The sequence below is a fragment of the Ahaetulla prasina genome, chromosome 1, assembly GCF_028640845.1.
Source record: "Ahaetulla prasina isolate Xishuangbanna chromosome 1, ASM2864084v1, whole genome shotgun sequence".
NCBI classification, from domain to species: domain Eukaryota; kingdom Metazoa; phylum Chordata; class Lepidosauria; order Squamata; family Colubridae; genus Ahaetulla; species Ahaetulla prasina.
The window spans coordinates 201,244,533-201,267,972 of NC_080539.1; the positions used below are offsets into that span (position 1 = coordinate 201,244,533).

The 23,440-nt window shown below is 37.1% G+C and overlaps 1 protein-coding gene across 5 annotated transcripts in view; it reads left to right on the top strand.

The window, feature by feature from the left end:
• PGAP1 (post-GPI attachment to proteins inositol deacylase 1) overlaps nt 1-23,440 on the top strand; it is a 67,839-nt gene that overhangs the window by 38,296 nt on the left and 6,103 nt on the right. For 4 of the 5 annotated variants that reach the window (XM_058188174.1, XM_058188184.1, XM_058188211.1 and 1 more), the window contains 8 exons: nt 1,789-1,882; nt 2,910-3,000; nt 3,178-3,363; nt 9,705-9,840; nt 10,471-10,521; nt 11,518-11,741; nt 12,319-12,423; nt 13,176-22,730. In XM_058188174.1, the coding sequence (XP_058044157.1) occupies nt 1,789-1,882; nt 2,910-3,000; nt 3,178-3,363; nt 9,705-9,840; nt 10,471-10,521; nt 11,518-11,741; nt 12,319-12,423; nt 13,176-13,314 (1,026 nt within the window). In that variant the 3' untranslated portion in view covers nt 13,315-22,730. Of the gene's footprint in view, nt 1-1,788; nt 1,883-2,909; nt 3,001-3,177; nt 3,364-9,704; nt 9,841-10,470; nt 10,522-11,517; nt 11,742-12,318; nt 12,424-13,175; nt 22,731-23,440 lie in introns of those variants that run through there. The other variant, XM_058188195.1, reaches the window with a different exon arrangement.

The following is a 23,440-nucleotide window of genomic DNA, read 5'->3' on the forward strand; positions in this document are numbered from 1 at the left end:
ATAGTGTTCAGTTTTGGAGATTAATTTGGTTCCTTCAAAATCAATTTCGTGTCCTGTGGTTTTAAGGTGCTGGAAAAGGGAGGAGGATTTTGAAGGAACCAAATTAATTTTGAAGGAACCAAATTAATCTCCAAAACTATAACAAGAGAATTGTTGGTCTGACACACACCAGGAACACATGACAGGACCTCAGATTCAGAGCCAAACCAGGGCCCAGGATGCTGCATCACAGCCATCTGCTCAAGACATCACATCACAGAATTGCAGAGGCCACAACACCAAAGCTCAGGAACAAAAGACCAGGACCACACCCACACAGGATGCTACGAAACAGCCAACCAATCTGCAAACACCCACTCCATCTACCAATCAGGATGCAACCACAGAGCCAACCAACCCGCTCACAGCAACACTCCCCACCTCCCCACCAGTATTTATAGAGAGATGGCAACTCTGACCACTCTTTGCTTGAGAAGCATAAAGCCAAATACACTAACCTGAAGATGATGAGTGAGATCTCGTCGAAACGTCATCAAGATACTCTCAACGTTACACAGGAAAAGACCCGAAAATGCCAATACAAACATACCTATACCCGTGAAAACCTACGAATATATATGTATGTATGTATATATATATGTGTGTGTGTGTGTGTATATGTGTGTGTGTGTGTGTGTGTGTGTGCGCGCGCTGAAATAGAAATTTAGACATTGAGTAAAGCAATGTTGCTGTTTTTAAGTAAAAAGCATAAACAGAAAAACAGACACATTTCAGAAAGTTTCAGCAAGCTTGTAAAATAGTATTGTTATTGCTACAGTGAAATTTACTGTAAATTATTTAAAGTCGGTTTTGTAGATAACACTTCAGTATTCCAGATAATAACATTCTAAACTTGTTGAAAAATTCCAATTAGCCGTTTTGGAGCAGGATAGGACAGCAACAAAATGGCAGCTGATATTGTCTATTAGTGTATTAAAATTCCCAGATTAGTTTCATTTAAATCCATCTTGCCTTAATTTAAACATTTTCCACATAAGTGGTCACATTCTAGATTCTTTAGGTACACATATCACAGTCCATGCTTTTTTAAAAAAAACAAAACGGTTAGATTCTGATCACTCAGCAAGACACAGGCTCTAATGAGTCCCAAAGTAATTTGAAGATTTCCAATTTTTTTGTAAATTGCTACCCACACTTTGATACTGATATTTATGCTGATCTGATCTCATACATATTGTGATAGAATATCCATCTGAAGAAGTAGTGCAAGGGAATCTTGGCAGCATAGAGCTTTCTCAGGAGGGAGACAGTATATTCCAGAGAGAAGCTCAAATTAAGAAACTGCAGTCCTGTTAGCTTGGCAAGATTCTGTCCATTAGGATCATTAGGAACAAATAATGGATTGGACTCAATTGGATTTCACTGTGCCATTTTTGGGCTTAAAGCATTTACTAAAGCTCACAGACATGTGGTTTTCTACAACACATGCTGCCTTGCTATTCTTTAATATTTACATTGGAACATATGATCTTCCTACAAATCAATGAGAAAATAGATTCACTTCCTAATCTTTTTTGCTTAATAGATTTTTGAGAGTGAATTGGTTAGGAAATCTTTTATACAAGTCTTGCTCTTTCCATGAATATTCAGGATGGTCTCAAACAAGACACTTTGTTATATTTGTACAGAATTGTAAGAATGACTAAGGTAGGTAGTATAGGAATCAAGGGAAAGGTGGAATGAATTTTCCATGTTCTTGTTTTCCAAAAAAACATCTTTGTTTTGTAGGTGATAAGAATCCATGGTGGCACTCTTCCTATGTACATTATTTCTAATATTCTTCTTGCCTACAGAAGACAGTTAAGGTCCCTAGTGTCAACAGGTAACATTACATGAAAAGATTTTTAAGCAAGGTTTGTTTATCGCTAAAAAACTAGTTCACATTGCATTTAATTTTATGTTCCTTATGTTCTATGTCATCGCTTTTAAAACAAGGCTGACATTTGTTTGAAACTATTTATAATGAAACAAATCCCTTTTAAAATGTAAAGAGATAAAATATTTACATTACTAGTAATTAGTGAATTGTGGATATTTCATAGCTTATTGACTTTTACAGGATCATATTTTAAAATAAGGTTTTTACAACACAGGTAGTACTCAAGTTGTATCGACAATTGGGACCAGAATTTCTGTCACTAAGCAATGCAGTCATAAAGCTTGACTCCACTTGACTGCATCCCTTAGCAACAGCAATCCCGGTCTCCCTTTGTTGTTGTTGAATCCCACCAGTCATTAGACAAGGACCCATCCTGATCCAAGCCATTCCTGTCTAGATCCTTCCCAGCCTCGAACCCTAGTTCTTCCAAAGTAAGGGACTACCTCTCCTGCAATGCCCCCCAACTGCTTTTAGATCATCTGGGGTGGGGAGAGCACAGGAAAGCAGGGGCCTGGGAAATGGAGGGAGCCAAAGGGCAGAAATGGGGGAGAGATAGGCAAGTAAGAGGAGTTAAAGCATCCCTGTGGTTGATCATGTGGCCATAACTTCAGGGACCGCCCTTAAACACCATTTGTTCAGTGCCTCCATAATTTCAAATGGTCACTGAATGAATTTCATAACTCAAAGAAATAAATCTTTTGAAAAACGTATTTCTAAAGAATTGCATTATACTGGGCATAAGACTTGTAAACTGGACATGGAAATGTATGCATGGAACTAAACATTATTTTAACTTAAATATAGATATTTAAGTATCTGTTTGTGCTCAAGTAAAAAGATAGTGTGAGAAGTAATTCATTTCAATAGTATAATTTTTAAGCATTTTCAAATGTACTCTAAAAAGATAAATATTAACTTTATTATTTAATTTGTGAACATGTGGTTTCAGATATTCTTTCTTTTGTTCCAGGTCAGTGTTCAGACTTTGTTCCTGCACTTACTAAAGCAGCTAAGCCTTATAAAGTAGAACCCATAGCATACATGATTAAGTTCTTGTTGGGGTATGTTTCTTTTTAATATATTTAATATATTTTTATCTTATAGTTACAGAATTTTTCTTGAACATTTGCATTTTTGTAACTATAACATTAATTTTGTAGTTAAGATTGTTTACTAGTTTTGAGAAATGCAGGTAATTAAACCAAATAACTATCATGCTGTTTATTTATTTTTTTTAGACTTAACTGGTTTAAAGGACTTAGGAATTCAGAGCTGGATCGTGTCACAGTGAACAACCAGGACGTGTGGTTTCCTTTTGTATCCCTGATTCTCTTTATGTTTGGGACTGGCATAGCCTATTGGGGTGGCATACTTCTTGACTCGTCTATAAGGCTCTTATCTTCATTGCAGTTAGTTTTGACAAGGTAAAAACCAATAAATAGATGCAAATGTTTAGTGGTATTGCTGGAAACAATATTTAACAAACTTGCTCTCTCTGCTCTATACAACAGTGCAAGAATATTTTCTGAATTGACATTTTTAAAATCATCTTAAAACTGAAGCACCTGTAAATATCACAAACACAATGCAAAGGTTTGCATTGTGACCTAGTTTGCATAAGCAACACTCTTTGAACCTACAGTTACTAGTATTACACACAAACCATTGTATCACTTAAAAGGCAACAGGAATCAATTATTTACTACACTTCTGTGATCTACAGGCAACACTTGCACAAAAGGTAAAATGACTCCAGCAATTTGACAGATTGGAAATGGGCCATATTTGCTCTAAATGACTTGATCGTCTTTTCTCAGAATGGAAAGTTAACAACACTTGAAATCACACACACACACACATACATAACACAGAAGTATTACTGCCAAGTAAACTATTTGGATGTGTCTAAGAGATCACCAAGAATAGAACTTGAAAATGTCTTTACCTTTTAATAAAACAATAAGAAAATTAGGAAGACTTGACTTGGATGACTTGGACGAGGGGATAGATGGGGAACTCATCAAATTTGCAAATGACACCAAGCTGGCAGGAATAGCCAACTCTCCAGAAGATAGGCTCAAGATACAGAAGGATCTTGACAGACTTGAACATTGGGCGCTAACTAACAAAATAGAATTCAACAATGAAAAAAGTAAGGTTCTACATTTAGGCAAAAAAAAAACAAAATGCACAGGTACCGTATATGTGGTACCTTGCTCAATAGTAGTAACTGTGAGAAGGATCTTGAAATCCTAGTGGACAACCATTTAGATATTTAGGGAAAACCCACCAGGGGGAGGGACAGGGATTGGGATACGGCCAGATCCTGCAAGGGCTTGCGGCGTTGCTGTCATAGGTTCGGGGACAAGGGTGGAGGCGGGTGCTCAGTGCCATGAGGGTCATTTCATCAGCACAGTAATTGGGAGGGGCAGATATGGCGGAAGCGGGGGACCATATCATGTTCGGGGAGTGCGTGAGTGTTATTTGCGAACGATCTCACACTCCGGTCCCTCTGACTTTTCCCGTTCCCCGGGTGGTCGGGATCCTCAGAGCCTGGACCTTCAGCTGATGTTGTGTAATGCCAGGTCCATTGTGAATAAAGCCCCCCTTGTTTACGATCTTATACAAGAGGGGGGTATGGACCTGTTGGGCATCTCGGAGACCTGGTTGGGCACGGAAGGGGGGTGTGCCCCTGGTTGAAATGTGCCCACCAGGTTTCCATGCATTTCATCAGCTGAGGGCCCAGGGTACGGGTGGTGGGGTGGCGATTATTATTAACGAGGGTCTGCGACCGAGGGAGGTCACTGTACCACAGACAGCCAGATGTGAGTCCCTCTTTGTGAGGTAGGGTCAGGGGATACAGGTGGGTCTGCTGATTACGTACCTGGTTCCCTGCGGCATGACAGCAGCCCTGCCCGAGCTGCTGGAGGTGATAGCCAGCTGGCGGTTGATGCCCCCAGACTTATGGTTATGGGGGATTTCAACCTGCCATCGCTCGGTGAGTCATCTGCAGCAGCTCGGGAGTTCATGGCTTCCATGACGGCCTTGGACCTGACCCAGTTAGTTGATGGTCCCACTCACATTGGGGGAAACACTCTGGACTTAATCTTTGTCTCTGGACAGTGGCTGAATGATCTCGAATTAAGGGATTTAGTTACTCTACCCTTGTCATGGTCGGATCATTCGCTCCTTCGGTTGGACGTTTGAACCGTCAACCCTCACTGCAGGGAGATGGAACCGATGCGTTGGTTCCGTCCCAGGCGCCTGATGGACCCGGAGAGGTTTCTGACGGAGCTTGGGCCACTTCCTGAGGACCTAACCCACGACACGGGTGAAGAACTTGTCGCCGCCTGGGAAAGGGCAGCAGCGGGGGCCTTGGACCACGTCGTGCCTTTGCAGCCTCTGACCCGGCGCCAATCTCGACCGGCTCCTTGGTATTCCGAGGAGCTGAGAGAGATGAAGCGCCGGAAAAGACACCTAGAGAGTGGTTGGAGGGCCAGCCGTTCTGAACCTGACCGAACACTAGTAAGGTCTCATATTCAGACCTATCTAGTGGCGATAAGAGTGGCGAAGCTTGAGTATTTCTCCGCTCTTATTGCGTCGGCAGATAACTGCCCAGCAGCCTTGTTTAGGGTGACCCACTCCCTTCTTACCCAGGGAGCTGGGGAAGATCCCTTGCAAGGCCGTGCTGAGGATTTTGGACAATATCTGCACGATAAAATCGCTCAGATTCGGGATGGGCTGGACACAGATTGGGATGACGGAGGCGGATCTTGAGGCTGTCATCTGGGAGGAGTTCGACACTGTGGCTCCCGAGGACATGGACAGGATACTGAGGAGGCTGAATGCAACCACATATTTATTGGACCCGTGTCCCTCCTGGTTGATAGTGGCCACACAGGAGGTTACACGAGGCTGGCTTCAGGGAATTGTTAACGCTTCTTTGAGGGAGGATGTCTTCCCTACAGCTTTGAAAGAGGCTGTGGTGAGACCCCTCCTCAAGAAGCCCTCCCTGGATCCAGCTGTTTTATTGAACTATCGTCCGGTCTCCAACCTTCGTTTTGTGGCAAAGGTTGTTGAGAGTGTGGTAGCGCATCAGCTCCCTCAGTACCTGGATAAAACTGTCTATCTGGACCCGTTCCAGTCTGGTTTCTGGCCTGGGTACAGCACAGAGACGGCGTTGGTCGCATTGGTGGATGATCTCTGGAGGGCCCGGGACAGGGGTTGTTCCTCTGCCCTGGTCCTATTAGATCTCTCAGCGGCTTTTGATACCATCGACCATGGTATCTTGCTGCAGCGGCTGGAGGGGTTTAGGAGTGGGGGGCACCATTTTTCGGTGGTTCTCCTCCTTCCTTTCTGACCGCAGACAGTGTTGGCAGGGGGGCAGAGATTGACCGCGAGGTGCCTCTTGTGTGGGGTGCCTCAGGGGTCAGTTCTCTCGCCTCTCCTGTTCAACATCTATATGAAGCCGCTGGGCGAGATCATCCGTGGTTTTGGGGTGCGGTGTCATCTGTACACTGATGATACACAGCTGTACTTTTCCACCCCTAACCACCCCAGCGAAGCCGTTGAAGTGATGTCCCGGTGTCTGGAGGCCGTGCGGGTCTGGATGGGGGAAAACAGGCTCCGACTCAACCCCGCCAAGACCGAGTGGTTGTGGATGCCGGCATCCCAGTATAATCAGCTGATGCCATCGCTGACTGTAGGGGATGAGTCATTGGCCCCCACAGGGGGGTCCGCAATCTGGGCGTCCTTCTGGATGCACGGCTTATGCACAGTCACTCACGCCCCCGTCACTTCCCGTCTGGACTACTGCAACACTCTTTACATCCCTTGAAGAGCACCCGAAGCCTCCAACTGGTTCAGAATGTGGCCACGCGGGTGATAGAGGGAGCAACTCGTTGCTCTTATATAACACCCCTCCTGCGCAGGCTGCACTGGCTTCCGGTGGTCTTTCGGGTGCAATTCAAAGTGTTAGTTACCACCTTTAAAGCGCTCCATGGCATAGGACCGGGTTATTTACGGGACCGCCTGCTGCCACCGGCAGCCTCCCATCGACCAGTGTCCAGCCAACTTTGAATTTTCGCTTTTTGCTTTTTAAATTGGTTTTAATTTTTGTATCAATTGTTTTATTCTGGCTGTAAACTGCCCTGAGTCCTTTGGGAGAAGGGTGGTATAGAAATTTAAATAATAAATAAATAGATAGATAGATAGATAGATAGATAGATAGATAGATAGATAGATAGATATGAGCCAGCAGTGTGAAGCACTGCCAAAAAAGCCAACACAGTTCTGGGCTGCATAAACAGAGGGATAGAATCAAGATCACGTGAAGTGTTAATACCACTTTATAATGCCTTGGTAAGGCCACACTTGGAATATTGCATTCAGTTTTGGTCGCCACGATGTAAAAAAGATGTTGAGATTCTAGAAAGAGTGCAGAGAAGAACAACAAAGATGATTAGGGGACTGGAGGCTAAAACATATGAAGAACGGTTGCAGGAACTGGGTATGTCTAGTTTAATGAAAAGAAGGACTAGGGGAGACATGATAGCAGTGTTCCAATATCTCAGGGGTTGCCACAAAGAAGAGGTAGTCAAGCTATTCTCCAAAGCATCTGAGGGTAGAACAAGAAGCAATGGGTGGAAACTAATCGAGGAGAGACGCAACTTAGAACTAAGGAGAAATTTCCTGACAGTTAGAACAATCAATAAGTGGAACAACTTGCCTGCAGAAGTTGTGAATGCTCCAACACCAGAAATTTTTAAGAAAATGTTGGATAGCCATTTGTCTGAAATGGTGTAGGGTTTCCTGCCTGGGCAGGGGGTTGGACTAGAAGACCTCCAAGGTCCCTTCCAACTCTGTTATTATGTTATGTTAAGAAAAATCTCTCTCCCTCTCTGTTGAGATCTTACTCTCTACATTGGAGATACAAAAACAAAACTAATTTGTTTTCTTTTCTAAACGATTTAGGTATCTAAAATTCATAATACATAGTAATTTTTTGCTAGGCCAATGAGAAGTTCACAAAATTATGTGCAAACTTTTGAATTCTCTAGAGTTGTTAATTGGACTAGGGCAAAAAGGAGAAAGGGTAAGTAATTAACTCTGAATCTCAATATTTTCCCACTTTTGGCATGTGGGAAAAAACGTCAGACATACAAATTTTGTCCTGATAAATGCTTCAACTCAAAGAAAATGCCTGTCTTCATTTCTTGCTTCACTGAGAAGCAAGAAAAATCCCTCCAAATATCTAGCTGGGTTCTACTATTCATAATTCCGAGACACTATGGATCTTGTTGGGAATTTTATGAAATTGAAAAGTTGCTACTTTCAAAACTTTGTTGTTATTGTTATCAAGGACGTTATTGATCTTCCTGAAAAGTACTTCTGAATTTAGAAACAGTCTTTTAAGCAAGTCAAGATATATTATGCATAGAATGTATTCATAAACAAACATGTTAAATTTTAAACTCATTTGGAAGAACTATAATAATATATACTATGAATAAAATATTCTACCAATTAATTGATAAAATCCTCCCACCCTTATACCATAGACCAAGGATAGGAAATATAGCAGCTTCCAGATATTTTAGATTTCACTCCTATCAATGTAGTTATCAAAGCTGCTGCCAATTTGTTAGGAATATTGAAGTTTGAAGTACTTCAACCTGCCTACTCTTGCTATAAACAAATTTGTAGTTTAATTAAAGGGTACTTTTAAACAGTAATTTTATACTAAGTAGAGCTTATATAGTTCCCATCTTCAAAAAAGGGAAAAAAACAGATCCAGGAAACTACAGATCTATCAGCCTGACCTCAATACCGGGGAAGATTCTGGAAAAGATAATCAAACAACGAATCACCGAACACCTAGAAGCAAACAAAGTAATGACCAAAAGCCAACATGGGTTTGTCAAAAACAGATCATGCCAGACTAATCTTATTGCATTCTTTGACAAAGTGACAAAATTAGTAGACCAGAGGAATACTGTCAATATAATTTACTTGGACTTCAGTAAAGGATTTGATAAAGTAGATCATAGCCTACTACTAGATAAAGTAGAAAAATGTGGGTTAGACAGCACCACCACCAGATGGATTCGTAACTGGCTGACCAACCACACTCAACGTGTAGTCCTCAACGGAACTACATCCACATGGAGGGAAGTATACCAAGGCTCTGTTTTAGGCCCAGTACTCTTCAACATCTTCATCAATGACTTGGACAAGGGAATAGATGGGGAACTCATCAAATTTGCAGATGACACCAAGCTGGCAGGAATAGCCAACACTCCAGAAGATAGGCTCAAATTACAGAAAGATCTTGACAGACTTGAACATTGGGCGCTATCTAACAAAATGAAATTTAACAGCGAAAAAAGTAAGGTTCTACATTTAGGCAAAAAAACCAAAATGCACAGTATCGTATATATGTGGTACCTTGCTCAATAGTAGTACCTGTGAGAGGGATCTTGGAGTCCTAGTGGACAACCATTTAGATATGAGCCAGCAATGTGCAGCTGCTGCTAATTTAATTTTAATTTAATTTAATTTTAATATTGAGTAATAAAATAATGGAAAACAGCCAAGCAACTTTTAACCAACATTTGAATGTTAGAGCTCTAAAAAGTCAGTCTGCAGCTTGAGTCACAACAGTACTTACCATAAACCACCGTTTGATGTGAAGAACTCTGTCATTTTGTTTTGTAATATAATTAATATTTTATTTCATAAAATGTGTTTATTTTGTATTTGTTAGACCCTCTGGACTTCCATCTCACAACAGTCTGATTACCCGATTAAGGTTTTGTGTTGCGGTTTCAATGTTTTTTCTTAGCTGGACTACCTGTGGAGCACTGGCAATAATGATGACTTATTTTCATTATATATTCAAGGTATTTAAACAATAAAAGTTATGTGATATAATACAAACATAGTATTGACATTTTTAGGCTACAGGTTGGTTAGTTAATTTCCCACTAGTTCATGTTAAGCATGGAAGATCATAGGCTTTTGCTAGTTTGGCCTTTTGATCATCCACCCTGCCCATCTATGAGTCTATATATAACCTATGTGTAAGAATTTACTGCTGATGTTTCTGGTAATCAGCACAAAAATGTCTCTAGAGAAAAGTCAGAAGGAGGGAGAGCTGTTGGATAATTCTTAACCAAGTTATACAATTTGTCCCTTTGCCCCTGAAATAGGCTAATGCTCCCTGCTCATTAATCTTTCTATCCATGGAAGAAAGCAGACTGAAATATTTTTTTTAAATGAATTATAAATAATGTAGCAGTAAAATCCCAAAGAAAGTCTAGGTATGCAAGGATTATAATACAGTAAGGATGTAAAGTGCTCAAGCAAATAAGGAAACCACAAAGATGCCAGACGAGCTTTAAAAATATTTAAAGAGTAAACTGTAGAACAAAGAAGTACAGAATAGTAGACCACAACTATTTACTTTAAGAAGCTATGATCATAGGCATACAATGTTGTGGCAGAACTAAAATATTTGCTTGTTGTTACAGGTTGTTAATTTCCATTCAAATTTAAGATCTGAACTAAGTGTTTGTAATGTGGTAAGTCTGTTTATTGTATGCTTTTTGTGGTTGGCTTAAGAACATTCATGTCTTAATATATATAGAGTTCCTGTTCTTGCCTACTGCTTGCAGAATATAATTACTCTACATTGTTTCATGGGGATTTACTATCCCCCCCCCTCCATGGTGAAAGGCCGAAAAAAAAATCTATTAGATCAGGTTCAGTTTGCCATGTAATCTTGTGTCTCTGATCTCCTATCTTCTTTTTTTTAAGAAGAAATAGATTACTTGCTGTTTTATTTTAGTGTTTCCAGTGCTTGAATAATTCTTCATAACAATGCACTGTCAAGATAGCACCATGAGAGGAAATCCAAGCATTTGAGCAACTGAACACCATGAGAGGAAGTGGGGCAGAAAAATAGGTTCCTATGAAGACTATTGCATTGGTTATGTCACTGTTGACTCTCCAGCTCTTTGTATGTTATTTTTTTTTCAGAGTTTATGTTCCATTCTTCTGAGTATTTTACAGAAGAAACAATAATTATAATTCTTAATCTCAGGTTCACTATCTAAAATAGGGGTCTTGAAACCTGGCAACTTTAAGACAAGTCTTACAGTTGCCAAATTTGGAGACCCCTGATCTAAAAGACACAATATATAAGAGAAAGGATTGGAGAAAAAGAAATGATTTACTTCTGGTCAGGGCAAGGTGGTCCCTCAAAACACACACAAAGAGCTATTTATTTATTTATTTATGTTTTCAGTTATTTTTAGTATCTCCTGCAAAATTTTGCTGTAAAATGTGTGCTAAGCTGCAAAAACTAACCAAGAGGGGGACAGCAATTAAAAATAGTAATAATACTTCATCAGGCAGGAGTCTAATTTAAAATAAAACAATAATATATAATTCATGAATTTAAACGACTGAATTATGTCATACTATTATTAAATTATTTTGTGGACATTTCAATTTACCCTTTATACTTGTATTAACTAATGCTGAAAAAACTGTGAAATGTATTTATATTTTTATAGCCCATAAAGAACCCAGAATTTAAACCAGACAATTCAAAAAACGAAGGGAGGAACAGCTGCAGATCAGAGGACTGCCCTTCAGAAGCAAGAAACTCATTTAGCACCACTATGGCCAATGATCATATTATAGATAGCCTTAAGATGCATGTCACTATCATCAACTTAATCACATGGATTGTGCTTCTTAGCTGTCCATCTTTAATTTATTGGCTAAAAAATATCAGGTAATTATCCCAAATTTGCAGGTTTTATTTAAAAAATCTGTTATGAGATGGTCCTATAAACTAATATATGTGCTATTAGAAGACTTTATGAAGTATTTGGGTGTGTAGATGAAATCAGTCCAGATGACTTATGATTGTGAGAGGGAGCCACAGTACATTAGCAGGCAGAGAACTAGAGAAAAAAATATTTAATAGTTAAAAGATAAAATGCAGAAAACGTAGAATCACAAATGTTTTAAATTTTAGCATACTAGGAACCTATCTTGAAATGAAAAATCCATTATAAGTATTTTTTTATTATCATAAAATTTGCATTGTTTTTTACAGTTTCTGAAATATGAGGTAGTTCACAGTAATTCAATATTTTTATTGTTAAAGCAGCTTTAATTGAGAGAAAAAGTTACATTTGGGCCATCTAACGACATAGTATTGTTTTCCCTATTTCTCTGCTTGTTTTGTTTTCAATAATTTTTTCAGCTCCTTTACTGTATTTTGTTGTTGCTTTCAGAAAAATAATTTTGCATGTGAGTAATACAAATTGCAATAGTCCTTTGTATTTTCTTTCTTTTTAAATTAGATACCATATCAGACTTGAGCCTGATCCATGCAGATTTGTTGCTGTTATTCTGATAGTCATTTTGGGTATACTCATGAATACAAGTACTACAAAACTTAAATCAAGGTACTTTAATTATATTTGTTTTAAATTGTACTATATTGAACACTCTTGTATCACATTGTTTTCCCTTTTTATAGTACATTATTAGGAGTTGGTCCAAAGCAAAGAAGAATCTTTTAGCTTTCAGAACTGCTTTAGATCCAACAAAAGCTCTCTGCAGAAAGAGGATGGAGATGAGATTTGTTTATTTTTATCCTGTTCCAAACTTTTTTTTCCCCTACACTAAAAATAAACCGAATTTTTCAGATCATTTCAGATCATTCTGCAATTCTGCTAGCTGACAACTCTCATAGTAGTTATTACAGAAAATAAAAAAAATGTATGAATTGTTATTTTATAAACTGGTGAGGGAGGGAATGGAAGTCTATATTGACTTTATACATTTTTTTCTTTTAAATGTCAGCCATGGGGTAGATGGTTCTCCTACAAGCTGAGGTGATACAATTCCAATTTCCCGCCTTAGCATATTCTAGGATGTTTTACTGCAAAGAAATTATATCTTGAACATTACTCCATAGTATTGCTTCAATAATATCTGTTGTTTATTTGCTACATTAGCCTTTCCAGCTTAATTACCCCATCCACCAATAAATTGTACCTGTATCTCCAGTCAGCATAACCATGTTGGCTTAGGAATTGTGGGAGTTGAAATCAAATACCAAATGAGATTAGGAAAGACTAAGACTAACAAAAATACTCATACCTCTTATTGCTTGAATAATTTTATTGTATTCTCTTTCTTTCTCTTCCTACAGTAAATTATTGAAGATTGCAGCATATTTTCCACTTCTTTTCTCTGTTGCTGCTGTAGTTTTTGCACCTGTTTATTTATATCAAATGCCATACTTTATAATAATTCCTCTTTTTTTACATTCATTGTGCAGCATTGTGTAAAATCTTTAGCTGGCCAAAACAGAAATAGATGCAGAAATATAGGTAATATAGGAAAACCTAAGCCGCATCTTCTCTCAGTGGCAGAAAATGGAAAGGCTTTAGGTTTCCAAAGGGACATTTCATGATAAGCAAACAATATTTTTACTTACTAATTTTTAAAAGAAATGGATAAACCTGTTACTCAGTAAGGACTTTGTCTTGACATTGAGGGAAAATATGGTTGCATCAGTTCCTTAATATTGAAGCAAATGGCTTATACTTATTTATTTTAAAATTGCAAGTTTTTATGTCCAATATACTTCTGTGTACTTAATTCATTGAATCACCACTCCCATATTTATTTTGGCAATATTACTGTTGGAGTGAATAAGATAACAATTTATATTGCAAAATAACTTCATACATCCAAAACCTTTTGCATAATTATTTGAATTCAAGAATTGAAGAACTAGACATCCAGCCACAGTAGAAATGGAATGTTAATAGAGTATTTTCTGCATAGAAGCCATTTTATTCAAGGGCAGTGAAACCCTGCAATGTGTAAATGATCATTTCTCTAATACGTTCCTTTCTAGATATGTCACTGGACAATTCTTATAATTCCTAATAACCATGTTGGAAAGACCAGACAATTCAGAAAACTTCCCTAGAACCACATACAGAGATTTAAAAAATGCATCCTGGAAGTATTTCATTAGAGTAACATTTTGCTAATGTCATTCAGCACATCTTAGGTCCATCAGAACTTAGTGTAGAACTAGGCACTTCTAGTTCATTGGGAAAATCTTTCAATATTATTTGGATTGATAAAATAGGCATCAAAGAAATCAATGCTTATCTGTGCACAAAGAAGTTTTAAAAGGACCTGCCTTTGGGCAGAACTATGTTAATGTTACATATAACCATTTTAAAAGCAGCAAATACTTTGGTTCTTTAAATAAAATGTATAGGCATTATATCTAGAGATACATTTTTGCTGCTTTTGCATAACACCGTGAGCTTAAAACTTGGCAATCATTGTATTTCTTAGCAGCTCTTTTACATAATGGCTAATTTCCTTTTCCTGTAGAGATTCTTTCTCTAAACAAAGTTATAATACATATTTTCCTTACTTGTATACACTATAATTCCTGCCTAAAGTGCCTTTGGTTAGTTATTTGTCTTTTGTTTATCATTTGTTTATCTAATTTATTAAAAAAATATTTATAGAATTGTTCTGTAATGTTAACAATGTAATAGATTGTGCTATGTGTGAATCATTACACGAGTTAATGTTACCATCTTTACATGAAATGCTTCAAGTTCTGGTATTCCTGTCCTGGTATTCAGACATACTTTTAATAGGATATTAAAACATTCTTAGGTAAGTCTCTTGAAAAAGGTCCTCCAAAATCTAATTTTAAACTGATTTTATGGAACTAAACTGAGCTATCAGTGTACTCTGTGTCCTACTTAATGGATGACTTACAACATCCGCAATGAGTTTCTTTTTTACAGCTGTACTGGGCTTTTTGCCAACAGCTGGCAGAGCACAAAGTAGTGCAATCTATTCTCAGACCTCATTCAATGAAGACTGACCTTGGAAAGCATTTCTATGCCTCTCATAGCTGTATGCTAAATAGAATTTTGGCAGTGACCTTTGTCTCTTGTCAGTGCTACAGCAAGGGAAATGGTACTTGCCAAATTATTCATTCTCAAGCAGAAGCTAAGGGCACAAATGTTCTCTTCCTTCATTAGAAGGACAAGAAGCTTGTCCTTCTAATCAGATGCCGATGAGAACTTCAATTTGTTAAAGGTCATAATAGGTTTTAGTAAAGGCTCTGTTTGACTGTATAACTTTTATCTATTTTGCAGTGCATATGGTGTGGGTATGTGTGTGTCATAGTAGCTAATATTTATTAACGTGGTAGCTTATTGCATACCAGCTCATAATCTATGGCTATTCAGACTGAAAGTATTAGAAGTTAAGGAGCTATCCAATACACTTTAGAATCTGTAAGACACCTCTAGACAATCTATTATGGATTTACCGGTATGTATTACTAGAAAATCAAAGCTGCTGATTGTGGTCTGATACCTGTATATGAGAAGCAGGTGAATTGAGAAATCGCTAATCATATTCTTAGTGAATGGATGCTATTTTACATGATATGTGAATTGTGCATACTTAGGAAGTATAGTACTTTTATTATCCTTTTTACATATTTTTGTACCTGCCTATAAATTAATAATAATTTATAGTTTTAGATTGTATATTGAGAGTAGTTTTACACTTTTATCTGAAATGTTTTGCTTTTTTCCTATTTTGGATCCCCTTTTCTTTTTGCATTTAATTTGGCTTTACAGTGTCCATTAAAAAATAAGAAACAGTGTAATTGTAGCCAGGCTACACACAAGAAAGCCCCTTTGAATGCTTTGACATTTTCTTCAGTTAAACATGCAACTGTGTAGAACTGTAGGTATTTCAGGAAAGTAGTCTAAGGAAAATTTAAAATTAAAACATCACTGCTTTTTTAATAGAGTCTAGGCCAGGGGTGTCAAACTGGCAGCCCGTGGGATGGATGCATCATGTGCAGGCCACGCCCACCCCGACTCCGCAAGACAAAAAAATGTCATAATACATCACGTGACGTGATCGAGTTTGACATCCATGATCTAGGCAGTCTCAAGGAATCAATAAGAGCAGCTATATTAAATTCCCACAGCTGAATTAAGCATCATCAGTAATAGTAGTAATAGAAGTAGTAGTAGATGGCAGTGTTACATTAGCCAGGAGAATACAGTGTTAATGCAGAGTAGTAGTTTGGCTGCCAATCTCTGTTGTACATTCAGGTGCACCACAAGAGGATGAGCTAGATTTGCACTAGAAAAAAGGATGAGCAGCTCTTCCTGCAGCTCTTCCTCACCCAAGGCCCCCTCCTTCTACCAGAGCCACCTCGCAAATGGGTGTCACAACGGTTCAGGTTCAGAGCTGGCAGGAATCTGACAATTTAGAGATAAGAACCGTTTAAGAATAAAACTCTGCAACGGTTAACATTCTATTTTGAATTCTTACACGTGCAATTGGCATAGAGGATTAAACAATAATGAGAACTGTTGGAGAAACTAATAAGAAAAGAGGAGGGACCATATTCAAAATCTCCATGCCTAGGTCCACATGATTAAGGAGTGGCTTTTTTTGGTTCTGGTTCCTGAACAGCAACTTTCTCATGTAACTACTGTATTAAAAACATGAGAAACTAAGTAAAATTTCAAAAATTTCAGAAGGGCCTGGAGGGTTGCAGTTGAAAGGAGGGCATGTTCCAATCCTTCCGCTCTTGGGATTATGCATTAAGCATAGATATATTGTGCAACTTTGATTTTCGAACCTGCTAGTTTTTTTAATATTGCTTAGCCAGTGGGCTACACATGCCTCAAATATTAATTTATAAATACCTCTATTCAGAAATGCTAGATGTATCCTTAAAGCTTTCAGTCACCATTTCTGATCTCTAGTGCCTGTAAAAGAATGAGTATCTGCCAAAAGAAATTATCTAGCAAAAAAATAATTTGCAGTAAAGGATGACCTGTTTGCACACTTGGATCTCAGACTCATTTTGTGTGATACAGTTGATAGAATTTTTCATTTCATAAGTCATAGCTCTTAACATCTGCATGGGCTCTGTACTGTTCATGCAATAAAGTATGTTTCTGTCCACTGCAATATATTCTGAACAATATGAAATATTTTAGTCCCTAAATAGCCTAGATTTTAGGGTTAATTTTGTAACCCAAGAGATCCTTCTTCAGTTGCAATATTAATCTTTTGCTTCTTTTTTCTAGAAAATAAGATAATGTAGCTAGATCAACATTAATATTAACTATTTTAGAAATACATGACGTTTGTTAAAAGTATTTGTAATTGTTAATATATTTCTGAATATTTATGCCAAGGAAGTATAATTGAACAGCTTACCCATGCTTTGGAACGGGTGAAGAATACATTTTTAGTTCATTTTTATAGATTTTTGAAACTTGATGCTAATCTGCATGATAAATATTTAAGGTGAGAAACATACCTGAAATATTTTCATTCATTAAAAACAGCATAGCTTGATTATTCAGTAGTGGCATTTTAGTGAACCAACTTGTAAAACATTACAGTTAAATTCACAGTTCTAGTGGTTTTCATCTTCTCATGAACAATTGTTCACAGAAGCGCATATGCTGTAATATTTTCATAATGAGTACTATTTGAAAATCCAGCAGTATGTATCCTGTTTCAAAGTACCGATCACTAAACTTGAACATCTAGATAAGCTTCCTGAATTTTAATAATAGCTTTCCTTTCTGTGAATGACATGTTGCTTTTAAAGTTTAAAAAAAGGTAGACTATGACATTTCAAGGGATGGAGGGAAGTCAAAATTGTGACAGGAATATGTGTGGAAGCTCTAAGATGCAACTGGATTTCAGTTTCTAAAATATAGTCTACAGGAAGTCCTTGACTTATGATCTTATGACCCCAGAATTACAAGTCGTAAGTTGTGCTAGTCATTAACCATGTCACCATGAGACCATCCCCAATTTTGCTACGCTTAATCCTCAATTTACGACCACAGTTGAGCCCAAAATTTTTGTGGCTAAGTGAGACATTGGTTAAGTGATTTTGGCCCATTTTATGACCCCTCTTGCTGTGGTGGTTAAGTGAATCACTGCAGTGGTTAAGTTAGTAAAACAGTTGGTAAGTGAATCTGGCTTCCCCACTGACTTTGCTTGTGAGAAGGTTGCAAAAGGTGATCACGTGATCCTGGGACACTGCAACGGTCATAAATCTGAATCAATTGCCAACCATCCAGATTTTGATCACGTGATTATGGGGCTGCTGCAATTGTTATGTGAATATTGGTCATAAATCACTTTTTTCATTGCTGTTGTAACTTTGAACAGTCACTAAATGAACTGTTATAAGTTGAAGACTATTGGTATCTTTTTGTGGTGGTTAAAATTACCACAATTAAGCGAATGCCGCGGTTGTTAAGCAAATCCATTGTCCCAGTTTTTTGCTGAGAAATGGAAGTAAATGCCAGTTTCTGTCAAAAAAGTCATAAATTGCGTGCCAGTTGCCAAGTGCAATCACATGACCGCAGGGGGTAGGGTGTGGGGTCATTATGTATATGACTGCCCTGCCCTGTTAAGCAACTGGTTGTAAGTCAAGGACTATCTATATTTTCTATTTTCTATAGGCCACTGGATTAAGTCAAACTTTATTGGCATACTATCATAAAGAAAGTTGCCATGAGACTTTTAAAAATAGTAAAAGGGTAGAACCTGATATATCACACATAATATAATTAAAGTTCAGGGGGAGTAGAGATGTTTAATTCCCTTTCCTCCCCTGTTCCTTTGGGGATTTTAAAAATCTTTTCTAAGTCTATCCATTGTTTAAAATATTTTTTACTCTTTTCCTTTCCAAAAATTTGCAGAAAATCATGTTGCAAAGGATTCCATCACAAGAAGAGAGAGAGAGAGAGAGAGAGAGTGAAATTATCTCTTGATGCCCTTGATATACATACCCGTAATGGCTCATATCTTCTTCATAATTTGATTTGAGTGGAATTTTTTAGTGAGAAAAGCAAAGTGGGTAGTTTTAAATAAACAATGCTATATGAATTTTGCAGTACTACAGCATAGAAAGGAAGGGATTCCAAAAAGAATCCTTTAACAAACAATGACATTACTTCACATTTTTACCAACATACATTTAAACATTTATTTAGTATAATTAATTATACTTAGAGGTAATCAAGTAACATTTCAAAATGTAAAAAGCATTTGTCACAAATGAAATAAATAATTGATTAAAACAAATGTATAAAGATTTCCATCCACTAAAAAAAGTTTTAAGATGTAGATAACAGAATAGATAAAAATATTAGATAGTATCTCCAAAGTATTTTCAGATGTTGGAGACAATAAACATCAGAACATTTTTACAGCAACGTATGAAAACAAACCAAAAATGTAAATTTCCTTACAATAAATTTTAGTTGTATTGTTGCTCAATAGTGAGATGGGCAGCATATACATTTAATAAGTAAATAAATACGTAAATAAAAAATTCTGTCCCAGGGACACTTGCAAATTATATGTTCCTAATTACTTGAAGACAGAGTTCCTTAGTCTTTTGTGGGCAGTGGGCATACTTGGAATTTTCAAAGCCTGCTAACAGGTATTCCCACTAAATGTTTGCCCTGGTCAGCATATCCAGTCATAACAGAACGCAAACAAACACTGGATTTTATACACACACACACACACACACACACTTTATTTTTCAGGTTTGTCCCTAATATAGCGCTCAGAGGCATCATTAGAAATATAGGTTGGTCCTGGTTCTTGCAGCATGCTAGCTTACTTTAAAAAAATAATAGACTACAAGTAAGTTTGGGAGAAAATTTGTTAGCTGGAAAGACATGCTGATAAGCACAGTGCTGCACTGGGTACTATTATTAGGGAATGCTAAAAAAAGCCATAGAAGAAAGAAATGTAGTTCTCTTCATTCAGTTTCAGAGGAGGTTAATCTTCTCAATATAATCTTTTAATTCCACTGACTGACTCCTTCATCTTACTAAAACCGTGTGTCAATTACAATAGGAATTTCTGTTATAAAATAGTGTACTGATGGAATGGCCAATACTGTATCTTACTATTACATAAGGTTCTCTTCATTTCTGGGAAGCTTGATATGCAAAGTCAGTTATTCTATAAAGTGTTACACTAAGCAGTTTTGACTGATTTTTAGTGATTTGGTTAGGGTCATCTTATAAACTAGAATAAGATTTGTTGTCTTTCACAAATATCCATGATTAAAGTTTGTGAAGTTGATGATTAGCTGAATTAAATATATTTGAGTTTTTAAAAACAGTTATTTTTCATTTTTGTTAGATGAGTTCATTTTTGGTGCTAATTAACAATATAAAGATCAGTTTTTAAATAATCTTGTTACTATGGCCAAATGCTTACTTGTAGATACAGATGCTGTAGTGCACATAATAGAATTACAGTCTCATAAATATGCTCCTTTTATGGATTATTAATTTCAGTAGATAAATGCAGTCCATTGCTAAATTTCTCACTATGTTCTTGTTGAATCTTGACATAGGCATATCTGTGCATATTTGTGAGCCTACATGGGTCTCTGAATGGAACCATTCCATTCCCTGAGGCAATATTATACATTTGAATCAAAGATAGTTACTATCAATCATCACTTAAATGATTCAAGGGTATCATATTTCTGTCAGCATTTGATTATATTTTCATTTCTGAAATATGTGTATTTGTGTGTCTGTGAGAGAGAGAGTGCTAAATAACATACACTATTCAATTTAATTCTCTATTTCAAATGTGAAAATTAAAATATGGCTCTCTAGAGAAATTAGGCATCTGGAAATAATGTTCTTAACATAATTCTTTTTTGATAACTAGTTTCTCTTTGTATCTGACTTTTCTTATTAACTTCTTAAGACAATCACTGGCTTGATTGTAGGATTATGCAAGGATGAAAGAAGTGTGGACTTGTCTTCCCATGTCTGCCTATCACTTCTTTCAGTTGTAGCTTCCATTCTACAAAAGTCACATTGCACATTCTGCAGATTTCAGAAACAGATTTTAAAAGAAAGGGCAGGACTGTTCTGTTGCAAAAGAATTCTGCTCAAGCGTTTTTGCACTGGTTGTTCCTAGATTATAAATATCCATTTCTGCAATGTGTTGATGTACTACTCTGAAAAAGATTACATTTGTAAGACCATATAACTTTATTTTCATAATAAACATGACTAGTTTTGTTGGCTTTTTCTGTTTTATACAGTAAAAGTGACCATGATATCACCTAAAAGTAAAACATAGGATTTGATGTTTGTAAACACTATTGAACAGTATAATTTATACTTATATTTTAGTTTTCAGTTACAGATCTGCAAGATCAATAGTTGATGTGATAGGCTCTTTACTTCAGATTTAGATCTGTAGACAATGGTGAATAGGGCTTTCTTTAGCTGTGTTGAATGTGGTTTATACATTATACAATTCAAATATGAATTACTGTTATGGGAATTCTGGAAATTTGGTGGAGCAGTTAAATGTACAAAACATGCTTAGTTGGAGACTTTCAGTTCCTCCACCAGTACTGTAATTGCCAACATGTGATCTCCCAGAAGAAGATGGAACCCTAAGATTGAAAAAAGTATTTCATTCTGCGGAAAAGGGAACTGCATATGCTCCTGGAGAACAGCTTTGCTCCAATCAAGCCAGCAATCGCAGAATGGATATCAAAGCTTTCTTTTGTTTCAAAAAAATGCTTACTCTTCTATATATCCAAATAATATTTTAAGTAGTCAGTTGTAAGTGTGCATAATTTTCCAATTTTTTTTACATCAAGTTCTATTACAAATATCTTAGTACTGAATTGAATATCTTAGTACTTTTTCCATGGAATACATGAGATTTATGAAAAGTGCCACTCAAGAGACCATTTACCACAGTCTGTGAATATTGTTACCTGCATTTCTATTTTGCTCAAATGCTTTTGAATGTAATGATGAATGTTTTTGCCTTCAGTCTGCTCAGGTATTTTATGTTAGAATATTTGGGTGTATTTTTTCAGTTTTAATATTTTGTGTATTAAATAAAAGGAAAAAAAATAAATCATGTTTACCTTGTTCTTCAGCAATATAAAGCTAGCTTCAATTTTCACACAAAGTTTTTTAAGCAGTGGGTAGAACTAGCTCCGAAAGCATTTTATTACTAAATTTTTTGTTCACTTTTGTTCAGCAGTAACATGTTGTATTACAAACATTGATACAGGAAAGAATTGTAAGGATTTTTAGATTGGAATTACTTGGACTGTTAATTGACCAACAGAAATGATTGGGGGAAAAATACAGCTAACCAGAGTGAAGGAAAGCAAAGCTGAGCAGAAAGCCATTCCAGAGTGTTGTTCAGAAAACTCCATGGCTATATCCATCAATCAATCTCAATTTTATCTTCGGGGGTGCGGTGGGGAAGAGTAGCTTAATGGTACTAATTTACTGTCTGCTATTTTCCAAAAAAATGATGGCTGATGAAAAGAATATTTTTTGAACTGGAGAGTTTTTAAATAATTACATATTTTTCTATGAGCCGTCCATGGGAGGAGAGTACTTAGTGTTGGTGACTGATGTGAACAATAAAAATGAAACAATATACCATATATTTTCCCATTTTGTAGAAAATTACCCCAAAAAATTAAAATTAATTTGGCATATCGTCGGGTAGATACATGTGATTTTACTACAAGCACCTTTTCTTCTGTATAGCTAGAAAATCATATGGTAGATTAGCACTCTCCAATGATGCATGTCCTTGTTTTAATTAAACATAATTATCCTGTTTGGTATTTATGTCTTTCTGTTTATTACCCAGGAACAGAGATTTTAAATCGCCTTTAAAGATTTTGAGTCCAAAATCACTCTGCTTTTATATTCAATAGCTGTGACAGCAATTAAATAATTTTAAATGTATCTAACTTATCACTATGGGAATGTGCACAACATAAATGAAAATCCATCCTCAAGGATTTATTTTTATTTTAAGGGAATAATGGCAACTTCAAACTATTTCCACATAGTTATATATCCATCAAATGATTCCATTATGGAATAAGCAGTGTTATACAACATTTATCTATCTTGATCCATTCCAGTCCGGTTTCCGGCCTGGTCACAGCACGGAAACAGCCTTGGTCGCGTTGGTTGATGATCTCTTGAGGGCTCGGGACAGAGGTTGTTCCTCTGTCTTGGTCCTATTAGATCTCTCAGCGGCTTTTGATACCATCGATCATGGTATCCTGCTGCGTCGACTCGAGGGACTTGGAGTGAGGGGCACTGTTCATTGGTGGTTCTCCTCCTACCTCTCCGACCGGTCGCAGACGGTGTTGACGGGGGGACAGAGATCGACCCCAAGGCGCCTCTTATGTGGGGTGCCGCAGGGGTCGGTTCTCTCGCCTCTTCTGTTCAACATCTATATGAAGCCGCTGGGTGAGATCATCCGTGGTTTTGGGGTGAGTTGTCATCTATATGCTGATGATACTCAGCTCTATATTTCCAC